General features: G+C 35.7%; 2 protein-coding genes across 3 annotated transcripts in view; one reads left to right on the forward strand and one right to left on the reverse strand.

The window, feature by feature from the left end:
* The window catches only part of LOC135158006 (ran-binding protein 10-like), a 31,881-nt gene extending 20,722 nt beyond the window's left edge, over window positions 1–11,159 (forward strand). Inside the window, exons 7-10 of one of the 2 annotated variants that reach the window (XM_064115228.1) lie at window positions 100–843; window positions 2,094–2,245; window positions 2,514–2,625; window positions 4,567–11,159. In XM_064115228.1, coding sequence (XP_063971298.1) covers window positions 100–843; window positions 2,094–2,245; window positions 2,514–2,625; window positions 4,567–4,697 — 1,139 coding nt within the window. In that variant the 3' untranslated portion in view covers window positions 4,698–11,159. The remainder of the gene's footprint in view (window positions 1–99; window positions 844–2,093; window positions 2,246–2,513; window positions 2,626–4,566) is intronic. The other variant, XM_064115227.1, reaches the window with a different exon arrangement.
* Window positions 11,160–13,780: 2,621 nt separating this feature from the next.
* Window positions 13,781–21,530, reverse strand: LOC129253971 (ubiquitin-conjugating enzyme E2 C-like). The gene is made up of 5 exons (XM_064115229.1): window positions 21,159–21,530; window positions 20,267–20,297; window positions 18,941–19,027; window positions 17,012–17,216; window positions 13,781–16,576 (listed from the first exon to the last, which is right to left on the reverse strand). The coding sequence occupies exons 1-5, from the start codon at window positions 21,263–21,265 to the stop codon at window positions 16,467–16,469; spliced, it is 540 nt and encodes a 179-aa protein (XP_063971299.1). The 5' UTR covers window positions 21,266–21,530; the 3' UTR covers window positions 13,781–16,466.
* Window positions 21,531–22,252: the final 722 nt, after the last annotated feature.

Consider the following 22,252-nt stretch of genomic DNA (forward strand, 5'->3'; position numbering starts at 1 on the left):
CGCAATTATACATTACAGAATATGCTGAAATTGAAATTATGATAACTGGATATATATATTATATATTGAGTAACACTATGATCTTCTTTTGTCTTACAGAACTTCAAAGATTAGTATTAGCAGGTTGCATGGGTGAAGCAATAGCTACAACACAGAGACTCTATCCAAATTTACTTCAACAAAACCCCAATCTGGAATTCATGCTCAAATGCCGCCAGTTTGTGGAGATTGTGAGTGGGACAGAGAGCGAGATACGGCCTCCCCGCAGCGAGCCACGTAGCTCACGGTCATCACGTTCGAGTAGTAGACATGCAAGTCCGGCCATGAGCCCTCATCGTGATAGCGCCGCTCCTTCCTCATCCTCCCCTCATCTCAGTATATCATCACCGTTAGCTACGGACCCTCTACAAATGCATCATTCAGGAATACCAGGAGGTAGCACAAGTAGTAGTAGTAGTAGCACCGGCGGCAGGCATGGGAGTAGTCTCCTCAACACTTCCAAACCTATATCACCAAAGAGTCCTAAGAACTTACAACAGCAACATCAGCAACAGCAACAACAGCAGCAGCAACAGCAAGATGGACTGACCACAAACACTGCAATGACCTCAACCATGAACGCCCTCAACCTCACCACGAACGGTAGTGTCATGAACGGTTCCTCAAGGATAATAAACCCGGAGTCAGATATAGACATGGATGTAGACTGTCATGAAACCAATGGTGTTCACACTAATGGAAATAGTAGTAATGGACATGCTGTGACAAACGGCAAGGCATTATCATCATCATCAGTCAATGGTGTGTGCCCACCCACAGAAGATATGGAAACAGATGAACTAGGTTAGTATTGTCTGAAGGGTACAGACGGGAAGCATAAGACAATTTGCATAGGAATGTGTACAATGTGTACAGGGAAATATACAAGATAATATGCATAGGGCAATGTGCATTGGACATATGGTAAGCATAGGACAATATGCATGTGGTAGGGGAATCTGCTTCTTGTAATAAAGTGATGTATGTGGTTTTCAAAATTAAGAAAACAGAATATTGAATGAAAGCTTGAAATTAAAAGGACAAGGAATAAGATAGTTATGGCATTTTTTTCTCCAAACTGTCGCCTATTTGCATCTCTGACTTGTTTCATTTAAGATTTAAAATTTCTGTCTGAGTTGGATTCTTCTTGAAAGTACTATGCATAGGACATTATTATGCTTTTCACACTGCATTTCCTTAACCCCACACTATCTTTTTTGTTTCACACTCTTTCTTAACCCCATACTATTTGCTTAACTGGGGTTAACGCCTTAACCCCGGACTATCGCACACAGCTCATGAATATTGATGATTTTGCCACACAGAGCGTGATTAACGTGCAATTTCAACTTCTGTGATTGGCTAATGCTTAGCCCCACTTTTCCTTAGCCCGATTTCGTTTAACACTGCATCTTTTAGACCGCTTTTGTGGTGCTTGCACCGCAATAAGCCGGCTAACCCTGCTTTTTTTCCAGGGCCAGATAGTACCATACTATTTAACGTGCTAGCCCACATTGCTCAAATGTAGTGTGAAACCGAAATGGGCTAAGCTTAACCACGGGAAATATGTGCAGTGTGAAAAACATATAAGCTTCATATGTGTCAGTTTTTCTGAAGTAATAGTTGAGCAGTCATAATTTCTCACAAAATCTGATGCCGACAGCAAATGAAAAATTCCCAAAGAAGCGTCATCATATATGTCTAGAATGTATAGTTTAATAAGAGCGCACATGTATTAAATATGGTCTATACAGTTGAATAGGCACTATTTTATTGTTTACATGGAGTTCAGACCAGAGTCTACAGAAGTTAGTCAGTGCTTGTAAGAGCAAGCAACTTAAGAGAAATGGTGGATGGATCAGTGCCTTTCTATAGGCTTGAAGTCAATTTCCAAGGGATAACATTAAGTGTAAAATTCTACTGATAGTACCTGAAATGCTTCTGTAATGGAAATTTGAAGGCTTGAGGTCAATTTCCAAGGGATAACAATAAATGTAAAATTCCACCGATACCTGAAATGTATTGTAATTTATTTCTATCATCATCTTGTGCAGAAGGTACATCGTTACCACCCGTCCGTCAGCTCTGTGGAGGGAGCCATTCAGCAATTGAACATATGCTCAAATTTGGTCGGGAACTTCAGTGCTTCTACGACAAAATCACCAGGGAGAACGGCAAGAACGAAACCAATGCCAATGCTTTACGGGTAAGAACAGATTATCCATGTGAAAGGTGGATAACTTTTTGATTATTGACCTTCCAATGTTCTTCACCACGATTCTATCAAGGATGATATGATGTGAGGACTTTTTGGTGCTCAAATCTATGATACTAAGTTCTCAGAACTGATTAGTTACAAAATATGCAAACACCTCTGATTCATATTGTAATGTTATCTTCAAATATATTCATTCCTTTTCCAAGTTACATGTTTGATTTCTCTAAAATGTGACATTTATTTCTTTTTTTTTCAGGAGGCATTTAGTTTGTTAGCCTATGCAGACCCATGGAATAGTGAAAAAGGGTACCAGCTAGATCCATTATTACGAGAACCAGTCTGTGCCGCATTAAATAGTGCCATATTAGGTAAGTCAGTATATCATTGCAGTAAAGTGAAAAGTTTTTATAAAGAGCTGAAATCAATTTTAAGGACTTAAAATCACTTACATGTGATGATTTCATTGAATTATATTCTTAAGTTGACTTTATGGGTTTGCTAACCTAATAAGACTGAGGGGGGGGGGGCTGATTCAGCCCCCCTCAACATTTTTCGCTTTATCAGATTCCTATAGAGTCTGTGAAACAAAAATTAGCATTTTAGGGGCATTATTTTGTTAATTAGAGCAAACTTTTGATTTTACGCATAAATTAGCAGGATTAATGAGCAATGAGATTTTCCCCAGAATTTGATGTTCTAGTTTTGTAGATTATGCCATGGATAACGCGCATGCCAATTTTCGTCGCGATCGCGCGATCAACAGCTGAGATCATAAGGGGGGGCTGAATCAGCCCCCCTAGTCTTCTTAGGCGTCGAAATAGCCCAGTCTATTTAGGGTTAATTTTGAAGGTTTATAAGCCATTACTTTTGCACACAAAAAAGATGATTTTGATGTGCCTAAGGATTTCACCATACTCTATTTCTGCTCTGCTGTAGCAGAAAAAATTCTTGTCAAATCATTCATGACTCCTATTTAAGTAAAAACATGTTGAGTTAAAAAGGGAAAGTTCACAATTTCCCAAGAAAGTAGACTGCAATATGGATGTATACCAATGAATAATTAGAGAGTCAAAAGGGGCCTAAGCTTTCGATCCTAGCAGAATCTTCATCGGAGGCAAAATGACAAACATAAAGTGGAACAAACTCAATATAGTACATAGACATGCAACAGCAACACTAGTTGCCTCCGACGAAGATTCTGCTAGGATCGAAAGCTTAGGCCCCTTTTGACTCTCTAATTTACTCCATTGGCTCTCTTTTATAAGATAAGCAGTTTTCAGCAGCTTTTTTCTGCCAATGAATAATTAGAATAGACATCCATATTAGAAGTTTACTTTGTATGTCTTCTGCTCCAGACTGCATCGTAAATGGAACAGAACTTGAATTGATGTTCCTTGTAGATATTGAACCCTTTTAGAATGTTCATTATAAAAGGATGATTATGTTGACACAAGAATACTCTCATAACATCCTGTTTGTTATTAATATGGAATTTCAAGATTTGACTGACTAGAGTTGAAATGAATGAATACTTGAGATGAAGTACAAAAATAAGAATATTTCCACACAATCAGAATCAGATGCATTTACTACATCTTTGCACTCAAGAATAATGTAAATTATCTGAAAGGGATGGGTAAGTTTCAGGAGATACATTTTAAAGTTGATGTGCTTCCTGACTCCTGAATGAATTTTAAGGTGGGTCTTATTTTAAGTTTCCATGCCCATGGTATTGTACATGGGTCTTTCTCATTTTAATGTTAGTTGCTTCTTTGCTGAAATATGATACTTTTCAAGATTCAAGATTTATTAAAACATGATCACAGCTTGTTACAGCTGAATTGGCAAATGTTTTACAAAAAAGCATAAAATTACACATAAAATCAACAAAAAAGCAATGTTACAAAAGAATCAAGAAATTACAAAAACAATTACGGTATAATCATGATAATAATGAGGAAGTGATCTTAGTTTTGGAAAGCTTTGAAAAAGTACATGTGTTGGAAAAATAATTTACTCCTAAATATAAAATTATTGTTATGTAATATGGGTTTAAAGAAAAATTAAAAGAAAATTTGTTGTGACGGCTTTAAGTAGATTCAGTATTGACAATTGAAAATGAGAAAAGAGCAACAAAAATAACTGTCTAATGTGAGAGTAACTTAAGGAAAGTAAGGGAAATAAATCGGGAGAAATCAAGAACAATTACCAAACAATTATGCTAAATTAATGAGACTGTATTTAGGTCTTCTCTGTTCACTAAGGTAATATGTCTTCTTTTTTTCCCCTTCTTTTTTTGTTGTTGACAGAATCACAGAACATGCCCAAGCACCCGCCTCTGGAGCTTGCCCTATGTCATGTGACCGAGACCATGAAACTCATGTCCAAGTACGGAGCAGGGTCATGTGCTTTCTCAGGAGTAGACCACTATCTAAACTAACGCTGGCCTTCCATCCCCCTCCTCCATCCCCCTCCCGTGAATCCATGCCCTTCTATATATTGGAAGCATGCTGCTCTTTCCTATGTGTATGATCATCAGAGTCTCCACACATACATGTGGAGACCGAGGTCTTGCACGCCCACCCCCCTTCTCTTTCTCAGAGAATTTTCCTCTCTTGTATGCAATAGTCCCAGTTGAAATGATTATTTATCAATAAATTCTGATCATATATTCATTGATATCTCAAGAGCTGGACTCTGCAATTTGTTTGGAATCATGATTGTAAAATGTCTGAGACTTTCTTCCATATATATGCAAGCTATCTGACTAATTTAGAGTTAAAGTTTTGGGAAGAAACCCCACGGCAGCTTAATCAAATTTGGCGTTTTTATTCAATCCCCTTAAGTATATTTACCTTCCATTGTATGAACGTTGTATTTAAGTAATTTCTTTCATTGTTCATAGCAGTTTTTTTTTCCTCATTATATTATGTCTTGGCCCAAGCAACAAATTGTTATTTAACATTCATTCCAGTTTATGTAATCCCGATTCACGCCCTGTATTGTATGTTTAAACGGAACCTCTTTTGTCCCTTTACAACCCTCCTCTCCTATGTCCAACCCCCGTCCCTTGTGATTCCACCAACAGTCCTGCCTCTTTCCATCGCGAGTGCTGCCTCATTCAAAAACTCTGTGCAGATTGACTTAATATGTAAAGATCATTCAATGACACGATTATGCTGCCTCTGTTCATGAAGTACTCTGACATAGACGATTCACTGGGAGCCGAGATGAACGCATCCAAACGTGTATCTCTCTGTATTACTGAACGTGACATTACCCGCTGATGTAGTCATCGTGCATTTTCATCCGGACCTTGAGATCAATGCATGGCTCTTCTTAAGAAAGGAGGATCATCTTCAATGGATAGGATGCGCTCTGTTCTTCAGCCACCATCTCGTCTCTTGCTTGAGATATTATCACTTCATCTCATGGAAAGAAAGAGATACCATGCTGTAAGGGACATCCACCTGACCAATCCTGGTGCTGCTTGATCAACTACTCATCTCATCCAGTCAGTTAAGAGGAACATGATTTAACCTACCAAGATGTGACCAGACAAGGGTCTTGTTTCATAAGACAAATGCCGAAATTATGTGACAAATTTGCTCTTTGCCAGTAGAATTAATGGATAACTGAATCTTTAATACCTGTTAGTAAGAACAAGTTTCATGAATCAGGTCCCTAAGGAGCAGTTGTTCACAGTTATTAAAAATTACTGAAACCAATTGGCCGAGAGCAAATTTATTGATGAAAATCACTTGCAAAGCACTTCATGAAACCGTCCCTGGTCTTGACCTTATGGATTGATTCTGACCTGGAGAGTACAGGGCGCTTATCTCAACTGTATCTTGTCTAGAAAGCGTAATTGGTAGGGATTTACTGTGTCCGGCTATTGTGCATTGAATGTGCTCTCTCATGACTGATGGAGAACACGGTTCTGTACATTTGCCTTGTGGATACACGTAGGCCCTCTACCTTGCAGTTGTCTCTGGATTTACAAAAATATGTCCAAACAGAGCACACACGAAGACAGATGTTTCAACTTCACATGTTACCAAATTTGACAGTCAACAAATTTCCATAGAAATAAAGTGGAAATCGTCTGTGATCAGTCATTGCATATATTCTATCATGAGAGACAAAAACAATTGATGAGAAACCGGTGAGTCTGGTAAAAATACTAGGGTGACAGACTTTGTGAAGAGACTACTGGGGAAGGTTGCTGTGTAAAGTGGTACAATGTACATGTATCTTCATGTGAAAACTATTACTCAAATACTGTGCTTTTTTACTCTCCTGCCCATCATGACATTTGTATTGCTATTATTCTCTGTGTTTGATTGTGTTGTCTCAGTAATCTTTTCATAAGCCCCGTTTCAGGACATTTTCCCTAGATTAAAGGACTCTTTATTGTATTAGCCATGCCATAAAATTAATTAATGACTGGAACCAAATTAGCCATCATACCAAGTTCAATTGATTGAAAGCCTGTGTACAATTTACCTATAAAATGATCATGACTAAAATCACGAAATTTGACTTAATACTTTTCCTCTAGACATGTGATGTTCAGTTTTACTAAAATTCCTTGTTATTTTTTTGTATCATTTATTTTTTAGTCATATTTTATGTAGGCATTATTTGCGTAGGATTATGTCTAGAGTCAGGGGTTCATTTTTTTTCTTCATTTTCTCTCTTTTATATTATGTCTTTATTGGATATTCCATTGCAATCAGGGAATTTATTTTATTTATATCAGGAAAATTGAAATTATGCTGTACAGGAACCATATTTATTTCTTGTTTCTTAATTCAATGTCTCAACAATATTGCATCATGATTGATTTTCTGAAACACCCATCTGTAAGTACAAATTAAATAGAATAATCAATAGTATCTGGGGAGAATGATGTTCATAGTGCAAAATAACCAACACCCATGCTAGTGTCACATCCTTACGTTAGTTTTTGTGTTGCTTTGTATTTCTAGAACACAGACTTCAGAGGCCCTACATCAAAAAAATGTGATTAAACATGTTCACCATGGCCTGGGCCCCCTCTTATGAAGAGATGCAATTGATCCGATCAATCGCAACTATGAAAAGCCAGCAATGTCAACATCTAAAATACATGTTTGTTCTAAATATTTTCTAGAAATGATGTATATTCATACATTCACTGTTTTTCTGGACAATTCAGTATGCTTCTGTTTTCAAAGGACATTGAGCGAATTTCCTGAAGAAAAAATTATGACATTGATGGATTTCCGTATACTTGAGGTTGATTGGATCAATCGTAACTCTTTGTAAGACGGGGCCCTGATTTCACAAAGGTGGTTTCAATTATACCATCGTACAAAACCATGGGCGATTCAGATTTCTTGAATTATCACACTTTCAAGCATGAATTATAATGCGCCTTTTATGGAGGGCGTGCATTTATTCTGTACCATGGTACAATTGGAACCTCCTTTGTGAATTTGGGCTTATGTGTGCATGGGCCTGTGCTGGTTGCTTGTTTTGATTTTTAAATGACCCACAAGCAAGCACAATTTTCCATGCTCGAGTCCATTCTTATTGCAATTTTTCTTGCACACTTGGAAGCAGCTAGAAACGTTGGATAGCTGCTACCTAGACTCGCTACATTGTGAACCCAGCTTGTACCGTATGTCGTTTGCTTGTAACAGTGGCATGTGCTAACTGTCTATGAGCGAGATGATATTCCATGTACGACTGCTTCTATCATGTTCCTTAAATTGCTGGATCGAACTGTAAAATGATAACATGGCAACTTGCAGCATGATTTGCAAAGGTGCATCATTGTCAACTGTAGTAGAAAACTAGTAATATGTACGTGCTGATTCATAGTAGCAAGTTTCATTGACCCTGACAGAAAAGCATGAAGTGCAATTGCATTGTGACTGCTCACATAATGAGTCATGCTCAAGTTTAGTGGTACTCAAAAAGTTTTAGAGCAACAATGATCCCTATGATAGATCAGTTGTTGGTGCTTGCAGCATTTCAGGAGTTTGTATTTACAATGCACCCATTAACAATTTTTTTAGGAGGGTTGTTACATGGAGATTTATGTTTTTCCAAAGGAGATTTCCACCACAGACTTGAACCAAGACCCCTGTGATCCAGCAGGGTTCCCACAGTCATGGAAAATCCTGGAAAAATTTGTGGTCATGGAGAGTCAGGGAAAAGTCAGAATTTTGAAAAATTTTAATTGTGTCATGGAATTGTGTTCAATTGTTTGAATTTTGGGTGTTGGTGAAACGAAAATGGTACCCTGGGCCCCGTAACACAAAGCTTAGCGATGAATAGCAATTATGAAAGAACACTTCTGATTGGTTCCTGGTCGGTATTTTGCGCCAAATGCGTGTGTAAAATTGATCTTGATTGGTCAGTTCATTTAGCGATCGATCGCTTATCTTTGTGTTACGAAGCCCTTGTCAGAAACAGCCCATATACTGATGATAATAGATGTACATGTCATGGGTAAGATAGTGGGTGGAACGGATGGCCGTTAGGGGAGGTGGAGGCCATCATAACGCGGGTGATTTTGGAAACCGTGCCAGAAAGGAAGTCATGGAAAGCAGCAATTTAATCATGGAATTCTGTTCTCAAATTTCTGTGGGAACCCTGTCCAGAGTTCAGGACGTAATCCACCAGACCATGACATCTCTTCTCATGAAATCCAACTATTACGCAAAATGGAGATAAACCTTTTACTAGAACTTTATGTGCTCTCTTCTCAGATTGCCTTCTTTCATCTGTCCCGTCTTTTAGAATGCACAGAATACTCGGCATATTGTTGAAATCAGGAGTGTAATGTATTTGCAAGGTTCTGTACATTGAAGAAGTGTGTGTATGTGGGGATGGCCACATTATCATGTGTTATAGAGCAGTATTTTTCTCAATTTCTTGTATAGATTCATGTTTGAAAGTGATGAAATGATGAAAAAAAAATTCATGCAACCACTTGTGATGCTACATTGAAGTGAAAACTATTATAAAAAAAATATGTATTGTTATATTATTATAATTATTACTATTCACTATCACTTGAAATCTGATTTCTTAGTTTCTCTAAGTCAGGGTTTTATAGCAAACCAAATGAGTTTTCTTATTTTTCTGTATGCACCCATGATGAAAATATAGTGAAATGAAAATAGTTGTATTTATTATATGACTTGATTTTTGTGTGTAGATAAAGCAGAGAGTATGAGTCGACAAATTATAGAATCATTTGATTCATTTGGAGAGAGATATATTTTATGTAACACTTGGCTCATAACTTTTCCTTAGAAAATTATTTTTTCCCCTGACCACTTTCCCTTCAAATATCGTATTGCATGATTGTTATTATTATGTTTCAATTTATTTCATTATGTACTATCTACATGATTCTTGCGAATGATATAATAATTGTTAGCGGGATGTTTAATTCAACTATACTGAAATAAAATGACAATTTTTCATCTTCATTTTTGTGATTATCCCCTAATTGATGGATTATCTTTTTTGGTTGACACTTAACTTTTACAGATAATTGCAAATCATTTTGGTGGTCAGATACTTTGGAAATGTAATATTCCCTTCCTCAGGGATTTAATTACATGGGGGCTTGGGACAATTTATTGCCCATGATATGCTAAAGAGAGCCCAGGAAACAAACAAAAAAAGGGAGCCCGGAAAATTCTCTTTCATTGCAACGTTAACCCTAAGAAGGCTGGGGGGGGGGGCTGATTCAGCCCCCCTCGACATTTTTCGTGATAAATCTGCCGCATGAAATTTTGTGACCGCGTCGCTCACTGACTTTTTACATTCAAGTCTCGCGCAACTTTTGAGACCTAAATTGCGACCCCCAGGCACACGGTTCCGAAATTACGCAACATTTCGTAAGTGCATACAGACCCAAAATTGCTAAACGTGAATTTGTGTACAAATCCAATGCAAATAGTGTTTTTAGCCAAAATTCATAAATGTATTATTATTTTTCCTTTTACTGATTGAAATCAATTAATTCCATCTTATTTCTGGTCAAAATAAAGTCCCCGACAATTTCCATTGAAAAAACAATAAAAAAAAGAAAGTCGAAAAACATAGAAATACATAAGAAATTTACAAAACAATAAAAGTACATTTGATCACATTCATATAAAGTGTCCGTGTGCCAAGAATTAGCATTTTAGGGGCATTATTTAGTTAATTAGAGCAAACTTTTGATTTTACGCATAAATTAGCATTATTAATTTGCAATTAGATTTTTCGCAGAATTTGATCTTGTAGTTTTGTAGATTATGCCATGGGTAACGCGCGTGCCAATTTTCATCGCGATCGCGCTATCGAAGGCCGAGATCATAAGGGGGGCTGAATCAGCCCCCCCTCAGTCTTCTTAGGCATCGAAATAGCCCAGTCTATTTAGGGTTAGAGCTTTTCCAATGTTTCAGATTTGGGCAGTAACACCAACTATGTTTGAGACTAAATGCTCTAAACATTGACCATCATACGACCACAGTAGACTACAGAACCTGAGGAGTCCTATCCAAACTAGTAATGGATATGTATCTGTAGTTTGATGCGCCATCATTTGACAGGGACATTACTCACATAAAACAGAAAAAACATACCTCGTTGAGACTGAATCATAACAAGTTTGATTGTACATGGCTAGAACTGTTTCTCCAGTAATTTGCAGATTTTCTATAATCTAATATATATATATTGCTGTTTATGAGCTTAGTGTTACATGAATTTGGTTCGTCAGTACCTCGTTCTCATGAAATTTGACATTGAAATGTGTGGTTCTCTTATTTTATTACTTTTTAATTTACGTGCATGTTCATGTACAGGAGTTGTTCAAGGGGAGAAAAAAAACTTACGAAAAATTGAAATTGGAGTAAAGATGAAAAAAAAATAATAAAAGTGACAAATGTTTATGACTTGAATATAATGTGTCATGCGTCATACTTTTCTTGAGCTTGTGTTATATGCCAATGTGTATAAGTTTTCAATTTATGATTTTATGACATTGTGATTCATCAGGGTCCAGTTTCATGAAAGCTTACGGATATTGTGGAAAAGGGCACCTATTCTTTCACAGGTTCTAATTTTTACTTCCGAGTTTCAAAAAGGTGTTTGTTTCTGCTCTTTCCAAATGATAGGACAGTGAATTATATTGAAAGCTAAAATATGTTGCTTTTTAGGTATTGATGGGGAGATGGTTAAAAGAAACAAAAGAGAAATGGAATATAGGAAGCGGGCAAGTAGGAAGGCAAGAGATATAGAAGAGAAAGGAATAGTGGGTAAATGAATAAAGAGAGATGATGAAGAAGGAAAGATAGAAAGAGGATAGGTTAGTGATTAAAGGGAAAGTTCACCCTGACAAAAAGTTGATTGTAAAAATAGCAGGAAAAAAATACAAAATGTTGCCGGTTTTAAGAAAATCCATCAAAGAATGAAAAAGTTCTTAATTTTAATTATTTGATTTGTGACGTCATGTGAGCAGCTTTCCTACATATGATAGCATGGTAAAAAATCAATGAAAAGACCTTTTCTCAGAAAATTGAAAATGGTTATAACTGTACCTTTGTTATATCAACAGACAAATCATTACATCACGAACCATTAAAACATTGAAATTTATGCATTTTATATTACACAACGTATGGGGCAGCTGCTTGTCACAAATCCATGTCTTAAAGTTCTAATAACTTTCTTAATCTTTAATGGATTTTCCTCAAACCTTCAATATTTTTTTATTATTTTTTCTGCTATTTTTACAACAAACTTTTCTTCAGGGTGAACTTTCCCTTTAAAGGAAAGTGTCAAGATAAAAGAGAAACCTGGGGGGCGTTTCATGAAAGGACTTGTCGGACATTTTATCCGACAAGTACCAGTTTATCCGACAGTTACCATAGGAACAGTGCCTCTCAGCCAATCAGAATCAAGGAAAGATGTCAGATCTGACAACTTGTCGGATAAAAATATTGATGAAACGCTCCCCAGTGGTACATGTAGATGTAGAGATACAAAGATGTTGGTATTCTCATAGCAATGATTAAAGGGATGGTCCGGGCTGAAAGTATTTATAGCTCAATAAATAGAGTAGAATTCACTGAGCAAAATGCCGAAAATTTCATCAAAATCGGATGACAAATAACAAAGTTATTGAATTTTAAAGTTTAGCAATATTTTGTGAAAACAGTCGTCATGAATATTCATTAGGTGGACTGATGATGTCACATCCCCACTTATTCTTTTGTATTTTATTATATTTAATTAGGTTTATTCAAATTTTTTCCTCCAAGAACTAGAAAAATTGGATTGACAACTGATTTAGTGCATTAGATATTTATTGCTGCAACTTATTTCATTATTAGGGAGACATATTTTCCACACAAGTATGAAATAATGAAAAAATTTTGATTTTATGTAATAACACAAGAAAACGGGTAGTGGGGATGTGACATCATCAGCCCACCTAATGAATATTCCCGACTGTTTTCACAAAATATTGCTAAGCTTTAAACTTCAATAGCTTTATTATTTGTTATCCGATTTTGATGAAATTTTCGGCATTTTGCTCAGTGAATTCTACTCTATGTAGTAAGATATAAATATTTTCAGCCCGGACAATCCCTTTAATCATTGGTTTAACAACCTTACACCCAACTTCATTGCCCTTCTTCCACATGGAATACCCCAAATTTTCAGTTTTGGAGATGTAAATGGGAGTGACTTTCTATCATTCTCATCAAATGTTTACAAATTTAAGATTTTTCACTCAAACGCTAGTTAAAGTGAATTTAAGAGGTACCAAGTTCAAAGATCAGCTATTTGTGAGATTTCCTTGACTCAACGTGAGGTTGTATTCCAGTTAAATTTATATGGGGGTAGGCTGTGTGATATAGGCACAAGATTTTTGGGATGAGCCCCCCCCCCCCCCCCTTGTACACTGAAATTATACCCTAAAGCATCTGTTTGCTCATTCTTACGAACTGTTTTATGAAACACACACCTGGGGCCCCATTTCATAACAAATTCGCAATAACAGTTTAAAGCTACTGAAATCATTCGGTTTGATTTGCTGATAGTAAACTTGTGATAGGATCTGTTCATTTGTAATTATAACAATCATTTAAGAAACCGGATCCAGATTATAGAATATTGTGCGTTATTTGCCTCTTCTTAGTCAAAATTCACCCAATTCAAAGACATTTCAAGAGATACGACTTCTGCAGATTCACCTCCATAATTTTTTTATTTTTATTGTGCAATACAGAGTACAATGGATGTACTTGCATAATCCTCTAAACTGAAGGCAGCTGGAGTGTGTTTCACAAAGCAATTTCATCAGTGCTTTTAACAAGCAGATTTGCAGTTGGCCAATCAGATACAAGGAATTGGTAGCTAGTAGCAGGCCTTTCATTGAAAACACTGATCACAGCATGAGACGCTACTACCAAGGACTTTTTCCTACTACAAGCTACAAGAAAATAAACAGAAGATTCTAAATTTCAATTTAAACATATTTATTTTACTCATACATAGAAAAACATTATAAAATGACACTCACACACACATATTCAGTTGTTTACCATGGACAAGTGAAATATATTCCCCATGGCATACAGCCAACTTTAAGATGAATGATCAAATTATCGGCAGCATTGCAAGATATTGTAATAAATCACTGGTTCGAGTGGTTTGTACATGAGTGAGAAATGAGTTCAAACACCACGTAACGTATAATTGTGTGGAAGTTGTATGCGACTGTAAGATTCACTTAAAATAGAAATTGAAACAAGATTACACCATAGTTGGTTAAAAAATATGATTTAAAAAAATATCCATACACTTTTTTTCAAATACAGTGCTCTCATTAAATTGGGGTAAAACATATTTTTATATATGAAAGGAAAAATTATCTCTGCCATATTTCAAATTTAGCCTCTGAGTCTAAGATTGAAAATGATGCAGAATTCTGTTACGTTCTCGAGAAATTATTACAAATAAATTGAAGCCATGTGAAACTAAATTACAACACATGTGTATCAATCACACATCGGGACCATTGTTTCATAAAAGTTGTTGTGACAATTAACTTGCAATAAAAAGATGGACACAGTGCTAAATGTTTTTTTTTTGTATTAATATCTTGCAGGAAGAGTTGCAATAAAACAACTTACAAGTCATAAATGTGTGTTTATGATTAATTTATTATCAAATTGTGTTCAATTATTGGAGTTGCGTTTGATAGCATCTCTTCATGCAACAGGTCCCTGGGATGGACCATTGTTAACACACAATCGTCCATCCATCCAGTATACTTCTGATCAGGGGGTGTAACATTTGTCCAACGACAACTGTCGGCGATGACTTAAATTAGAGGTTGTTGATTGGCTGATAATCACTGGCCTCTGATTGTTTCTATGGCAACAGACAGAGAATGTATTTTTTTGGTGTGCTGACAACTTTTTTATGAAATAGTCCTCAAATTGTTCCAGCCCAACTGGAATGGACACTGGATACAAAATAATGCAGGCACAGATAGACCTCTGGCATGGCATTAAAGCTGAAACACAAATCTCACGACTTGTATGTGATTCAACGATATGTTCATGTCATTAAAAAAATATGTATTTCCTAAATCAACTACCTTCCCCCTCCCTCCTCCCGAAAAAGAAACCAGGCATTACAGGCATTTTTCATTGAATTATTGGTTAATGCAAAATAAAATAAAATCATTTCATTCTTAAATGCATGATTTCACTCTTCATGATTATTCAACATTGAAAAGAAAAGACATTCTGTTTTGAGTTGAATGCATTGAATGAAACTGACAATGGAAACAAACTGTGTACATTTAGAGCACAATGATAAGGAAAAAAGTACAAAATACATAATCTTAGAGGCATAGTTAAACATTGGTTTGATTTTTAAAAATCAGAGCTGCAAGGTCCCATTTTTAAAGTGTCAGTGATATGTTATAAAAATAAAGCCCAGAAAAAAAAAATCATAAAATGTGAGATATAAATTGTTTGGGAACACCCTCTTAATTTCATCCCATACACTATCACGTTTAACTAATCTCCACAGATTTAGTAAATGATGATTTTTCAGTCAGATATCTTGAAATTGTATACACATACTTGATCTTTTTTTTATCCTGGGTGTTTTTTTAATCCATATGAACAATATTAACTTTAAATAAGACCTTTGTAAAGTTATCCTGTATGCCTTTGAGTGAACAATAACAAATGATGATGGCACAAAAGGTATAATTGCATTTTGAGCACTTTGACATGGTTGAAAATTAACTTGAAATAGAAACAATGGCAAAATCAAGTTTGGTTATGTGTAAAGAAGTTAAATCAATGCCTTGCTTCTTTCAAATTTGTACGTTTTGATGAAAACATAAAAGTACTGTCATGGAGTAGTTTATTGAAACCTAGACGTAGAACAATTCATAAAAATAAATGTATTCTATATGACATTCTAGAGCAGAAAACTTCCAGTCCTCCATGACGCACTGAAATGATATAAAGAGTTCCAATGTTTATTTGAAAGCCATGAAGCAAGAGAATACTTGGATCACTGATTTTTCATGAATTTCCAGAAAATTGATCAGTATGAACCCTGATAATACTAGTATTCCACCTATTCGGGAAAATAATTCCAAGTTCCAAGCCTTTTCTCTGACACTTTTCACAAATCCAGAACAGTCAAGATTCCTTGTCACTAACATGAAAAATATTACTGTTTAGAATGTTGATTTTCAAATATTCATATCTAAATGAAATGGTAAGTTCCTTTAAAATATGTCTATTTCAGTGTTTTCCGAATCAATAATTGATACACATGAAATATGTACACATTCTATTTCTGAAGCTATTGAAAATAGGACTACACTAGTTATAAACAAAGGTTCAACATTCTCACAGAAATTGCAGCAATCACAATCATGACAAATGCAATAAAACATCCATCTCTAAGTAAAAGAGGATATTTTATCTCATTTGTTAATTGTCACTCGTGTTTTTGTACATCATTGCCTGTTAGGATTTTTTTTTTTAATTCAGTGGAAGATGATTTCGTTCATTTTATTTACATTATGTACATTTCTACAGTTGGCCATTACTGGTTATAGTCTGTAATAAATATAATCTGTCACATAAAGAAATCACAATGTCCCACACATTCATTTTGATGTCGCTTTATGATATTTCTCTAGTACTGTCTTCTTGTATGCAGCTTGGTTTGACCACAGTTCCGCAGCTTGAACATTGAGAGGGCTGTCATTATTTGGTTCTATAAGGGGAGGAACAAAAGGGAAAATTGATAAATACTTTAAATAGTTATAAACTTTACTTGTTTGCTCAAAAGTAGTACACCATGTATAGAAAAATTGCATTATTAACTATATAAATTGAACGAGTGATGTGAGAAATAGGGCGTAGTTACTGTGAATTTACATTAGAAAATGTTGTGTATTTCAAAAAAATAATAGGTCTCAATTTTATTTTTACATTAAAAAAAAATTAATTTCTGTCAAAGATTTGACATTGAAATAATAGTTGTAAAATAAATAACTACTTGTGTTTGGTATATGCAGTAACATATTATAATGGATTGCCCATCTTTACACCCCCCGGACACATAACAACCTATTTATTTTTCAATTACTAGAATTGAAAAGAAATAAGGTAGTATACTGTTGAATATGTTTGTGATTCCAATACTCACCTGCTAATAAGATTTGCAATGACATTAGAAGTGAGCTGACTTCATACAACGCTGACCACTTTTCTTTTAGGATGTCTAAACATATATTGCCATCTTGGTCGACGTTTGGATGAAATATTGGGGTAACAAATTTGACTGTTGGAGCAACATATGGGTAACGTGACGGGAACTCTAGAGAAAGCTTGAACTTTAGAGATTCATAAACCTGGTCATAGAAAAAAAAACAAGAGAGGAGGTTTATTGTAATAGGTGAAAATCAGACTGCTTTAATAAAAGCAAGAGAGAGAGAGAGAGAGAGAAGATGCAAAGGTGCAAAGCCTGATTATTTGTGTTCGTCTTTCTCTGTGTAAACTGAATTGTACACAGAGCAAAGTCAACCAAAATATGAATAAATAAAGTCAGTGGGGTATACAGTTAAAAAGCTGGAATATACTTTTAAAAGATATGATATAAAATGATTTTGTATTGTATCCATGAATCAGGACAAAGTATGTATACAACATGGGTACTTATGCCTATGAGGAAAGTCGGTGATAGAGAATAGGAAGGTCTGGTAATAAACTTCCAAAATGAAAAGCTCCCAAAGAACCGCTGGAAATGATGGTTGTGCACAGCAGAGTCTAGAAAGAATGTCCAACTCCCCCCCCCCCCCCCCCGAATAAATGTTTAACAATGAACAAAGAGGAAGTATGTGAAAGAGGCTTACACCCATAACTTCCTGCCTTTTCACTTAATGGTCGGGCCAATCAAATAGGCTCTTAAATATCAGTAAGTCAGCAAATAGCCGAGGGTAAGTTCAGCTCCTTCAAACTTAACTGAGGGGTCGACTTCTGCATATATATATACATGTATATACAATGAAGTTGTTCTTATTTGTAATTTTACTTACAACTGTAATATGACAAGACAAGATGGTTTCTTGATCCACTAGGGATTACATGCATATCTTCTGTTCAAATTTAAAGGTCAAGTCCACCCCAGAAAAATGTTGATTTGAATAAATAGAGAAAAATCAAGCTAGCACAACACTGACAATTTCATCAAAATTGGATGAAAATAAGAAAGTGATATGCACAACTGAGTGACTTATGAGATAGTTGATGATGTCACTCACTCACTATTTCTTTTGTTTTTTATTGTTTGAATTATACAATATTTCATTTTTTACAAATTTGACAAAAAGGACCAACTTGACTGAACCATATAGCATTAAACAATGCCAATTCCACATGTTCAGGGAGGAATTAATCGTTGTTTCACTTGGTAATGAGAAAATTAGAATATTTCATATTTCATATAATAAAATACAAAAGAAATAGTGAGTTGATGACGTCATCAGTCTCCTCATTTGCATACAGACCAGGATGTGCATAACTGTTTTGTGAAATTAAGCGAAATTTAAAATGTCATAACTTTCTTATTTTACATCCGATTTTGATGAAATTTTCAGTGTTATGTTTGTTGGATTTTTCTCTTTTTATTCAAATCAACTTTTTGTTGGAGTGGACTTGTCCTTTAATTTAATTAATTATTCAAACATGATCAAAAATACTACACTGCATCATGGACCAAGAATCCTCTACACTCATATATATATATTTTTTTCATATACACCCCAATAGGTTGTTTATAAAGTCATACACCACTTGACTTTTAAAAACAAATTCAAAGTATGCCACAAACCCTAAAGTTAAGTCTATAACACGCTTATCCTTCATCAAACTCTTTCCATTTTAGTAACGACATTCTTACTCAAGGTCATTGTTCTCAGTACCATTCCTATGCAGTATGCAGGCAAATCTATGTATGAACAATCTTTCTAAAAATGCATCTTATTTTTCTAACTTTCACATTTTACATTTCCTAAAGAAAGTTGATGAAGTAAAGGTTGCGATGGGTTTGTCCATGCCTCTCTATGAATGACCTTACCGATCCAACAGGTCCATCTACAGTTCCAATCCATCTGAATATGTTATCACCATCTGGAAACGCTGTAATTCCTTTCCCCATACAAGTCTTTTGACAAAAAAAGAGAGAGAAACACAAAATGACAAATCATCTTCACATAAGAGGCTTAATTTACAAAATGCCTGCACTAGTTATCAGCAAACACAAAAATGATTTTCAAAATAACTTTACTTTTACCACATGAAAAGGAAAATTATCTTAGGAATACACTGTAAGTTAGTAAGCAATAAAACTGAATAACAAATAAAATAAATTGAGTCATGAAAGCTTAGAAAACTGTAATTCATTGCCAAATGTAGCAAAATTTGGTTGAAGTTGAAAGTCTTCTCTAAAGGTCAGGAAGAATACAGCTGAAATCCATTTCTTTGGTGTAGTTTTTTTTTTTTACTTTATTTTTTTTTTTTCTTTATTTTTTTGGTTTCTCCTTCTACACCTATGGAGGAGGTGAGGGAAGCAAGAAAGAATGCAGTGGAAAAAAAAAAGAGACCAAAGCTATCAATCTTGTTCATGTAACATGTATGCTGAAAATGTCTTGGTGATATCACCATCAGGTAAAGAAAAAGAACTAAGATAATTAGAGTGTACACCTGCCAAAAATTGTTTTCTGGGGCTACATTTCCCAATTTATTGCCTAAATCAGAACTTAGAAGCAAACAATTATTTCACGAGAAACTTTTTAAATCAAGCTTAATTGTCAAAATATTATCATACATGTATGATACAGATCTGGTAGACGTAAACTTAATTTTTTGTAAAATCATGAAATCTTGGCTGAAAATCGATAATTCTGATGATCATTTTATTCATTTACACAGAAAAGCATATGTGGGACAGTGACACAGTGTATTAATATTGCTTCGAAAAATACCCGACATTTGATGGAATTCCATGCTTATTTTGCTCATTTCTCAGCAATTACGTTTTTTCTTCCAGAGCTATTTGGCACATATTTTTTATTCATACAAACAAAGTTTGGTGGTAATTGCTCTTTTGAGCATTTCGGGGGCAAAATTACCCCAAGCCCCTGTGTATTTTTTTTTATATTTCCCTGGTGTACACTGACAATTTTAATAACAGTTCTCAAATCAGGTAAGGAGAGGGAGGAGGACATAATTTAAAGATTCATAATTTGTTGGGGTTATAATAAGAGAGCTCTTCTACAAACCAAATTATTTATTACCTCAAACTTAAGAACTTCAACGAAATATCATAAACATGCTAAACATCTCATAAAATTGGGGATAATCTTCTAGCTGTAACCAAAAGATTTTTTAGAGCACTACTCACCAACATCAGGGTCCGCAATTCTTTTTGCAATCTATAATAAAATGATAAAAATAAATAACACTAAAAACAGATTCATGAATCAAATTATTAATTACAAAGTCAACTTGACCTCTGCAAATATACAGCAGCAATGATTTGAATCTGTGTGGACAATTTGCACAAGCAATTGAAGCAAAGTAGATTGAACGTTATCTAGAGACTAGAGATCTATTGAATAATCAAGACAAATATAATTCTCTAGAAGTCTAAGTCCAAATGTCCAGGGGTGGTATTCTGAAAATTGTCTTAAATATTCTTGTATTGTAACTTTTCTTGTAACTCAGCAAGATAACAGCTTGCTAAAATTGTCTCAAATCGGTATTCTGAAAATTGTCTTATCTCTGTAAGGACGTCCCCCATTTAATGATCGACACGCCCAATATCTTATCATCAACCAATCCAATCAATAAGCTTTTTTAATGCTGGCGGCTTGCTGCCTAACTTAAGTTCATGAAGTTAGACTGTTAGGCCAACAACTGACCAATATTATTTTCCGGGCAATAAACGTCTCTTCTGAAAAATGGAACAATTTGATTTCAGATTAGATTTTAGATTTCGTAGAAATAATTTCGTGCAATCGCATGGAAGTGTTTTATCTGGACTCCAGAGTCCAGGAATGAGGAATCTCCAAAGAAGTGGAAGGATCAGCTCATAGTCAGACTCATACATAGAGAGTTGCATGCGTCCTGCCTAGATTTTCCCGTGCACGGCGGCATGAACGGTAATGAACCCTTGCCTTGGCTTGAGTGCACCAGTCCAAACCCCACCGCCAGCGGCAGGCCCAGTCCAGCCAAGGCAAGGCTTCTTCACTAAGAGTAAGACTAAGTCTGACTTGTCTAACTTGTTCACTTACCGTAGACTGACGGAATGCCCATCTTTTTTGCTAGGTGAATTACAAGATTTGTCTTTTCTCCTTTGTGCAGCAATAGCTAAAGCAGGGTCTAAATTCTGGGACGCCATTTGAGATAATTATATTTCACTGTTCCGTGTCTGGTAATGTCTGACTGAACTAGGCTGAGCTGACTGCTGATTTGGCTTTGTGTGTACGTGTGTGCGATCGCGATAAATGCGGAAGTTGATTATGCACAATTGTTATTTAAAAATGGCTGCAATCGTGTTTTATCCAATAACAAGTTAGCTTTACGAGGAGTCAGCGACAATTGGCCAATCATGCTTCTTCTTTTGAAACACAAAGGTCACGTGCGAGAAGAAAAATCCTTGCAATGGCTTATGGGATATTCAAAATGGCAGCTCCCATCCCTAAATTGTCATTGGTAAAAAAATTATTTGACAAGAGTCTGAAAGTCACAGACAGAAGGTTCATATTGAAGTATATCTCTGAAACATCTGGAAGTCGAATTCCTATCTTAACTTCGTCTGGTGAGTCGACTTGGTCAAAATTTAGACCGTTTACAACGTCCAAGAAAATACCGTAAAAATCTACTTCAGTCCCATGTGTGATTTTTTGTGTATGCTCGTGTTTGTGCTCATGAAGGGGGGGGGGGTGTAGCCAGGCCCAGGGGCCTGTTGCATGAAAGGGTCTTTCGTACTCTAGTACCGTTCTACGTAAGAACGAGATATCGCTCAACTGTTTCACAAAGCCGATTTGGGCGATGCGAAGAATGAATGGTCCTACCTTTGCATCCTGACCTTGGGCTTGGAGTTGGAATGACACCGGCTCCAGACAGACCACTCACCACTCCTAGTACCAATGAGGTCCAAACATTACACATGTATGGACCTAATGTTGTAAATCGGATCAAAAATCAGATCGAAAATCGGATCGGCAGTTAAGCTTCTAAAATCGAAATCGAATCGAAAATCGAATCGGCGATGTTTAAAAACAAAGGAATACATCATCTTCGCGCGCATCTTCCTGACAAAGTCACAAAGACGAATGTTTAGGAATGGAAGTCGTCGACATGCGCGATCGTTTGGAACATGCTT

The sequence above is a fragment of the Lytechinus pictus genome, unplaced genomic scaffold (assembly GCF_037042905.1).
Source record: "Lytechinus pictus isolate F3 Inbred unplaced genomic scaffold, Lp3.0 scaffold_25, whole genome shotgun sequence".
Classification (NCBI taxonomy): Eukaryota; Metazoa; Echinodermata; class Echinoidea; order Temnopleuroida; family Toxopneustidae; genus Lytechinus; species Lytechinus pictus.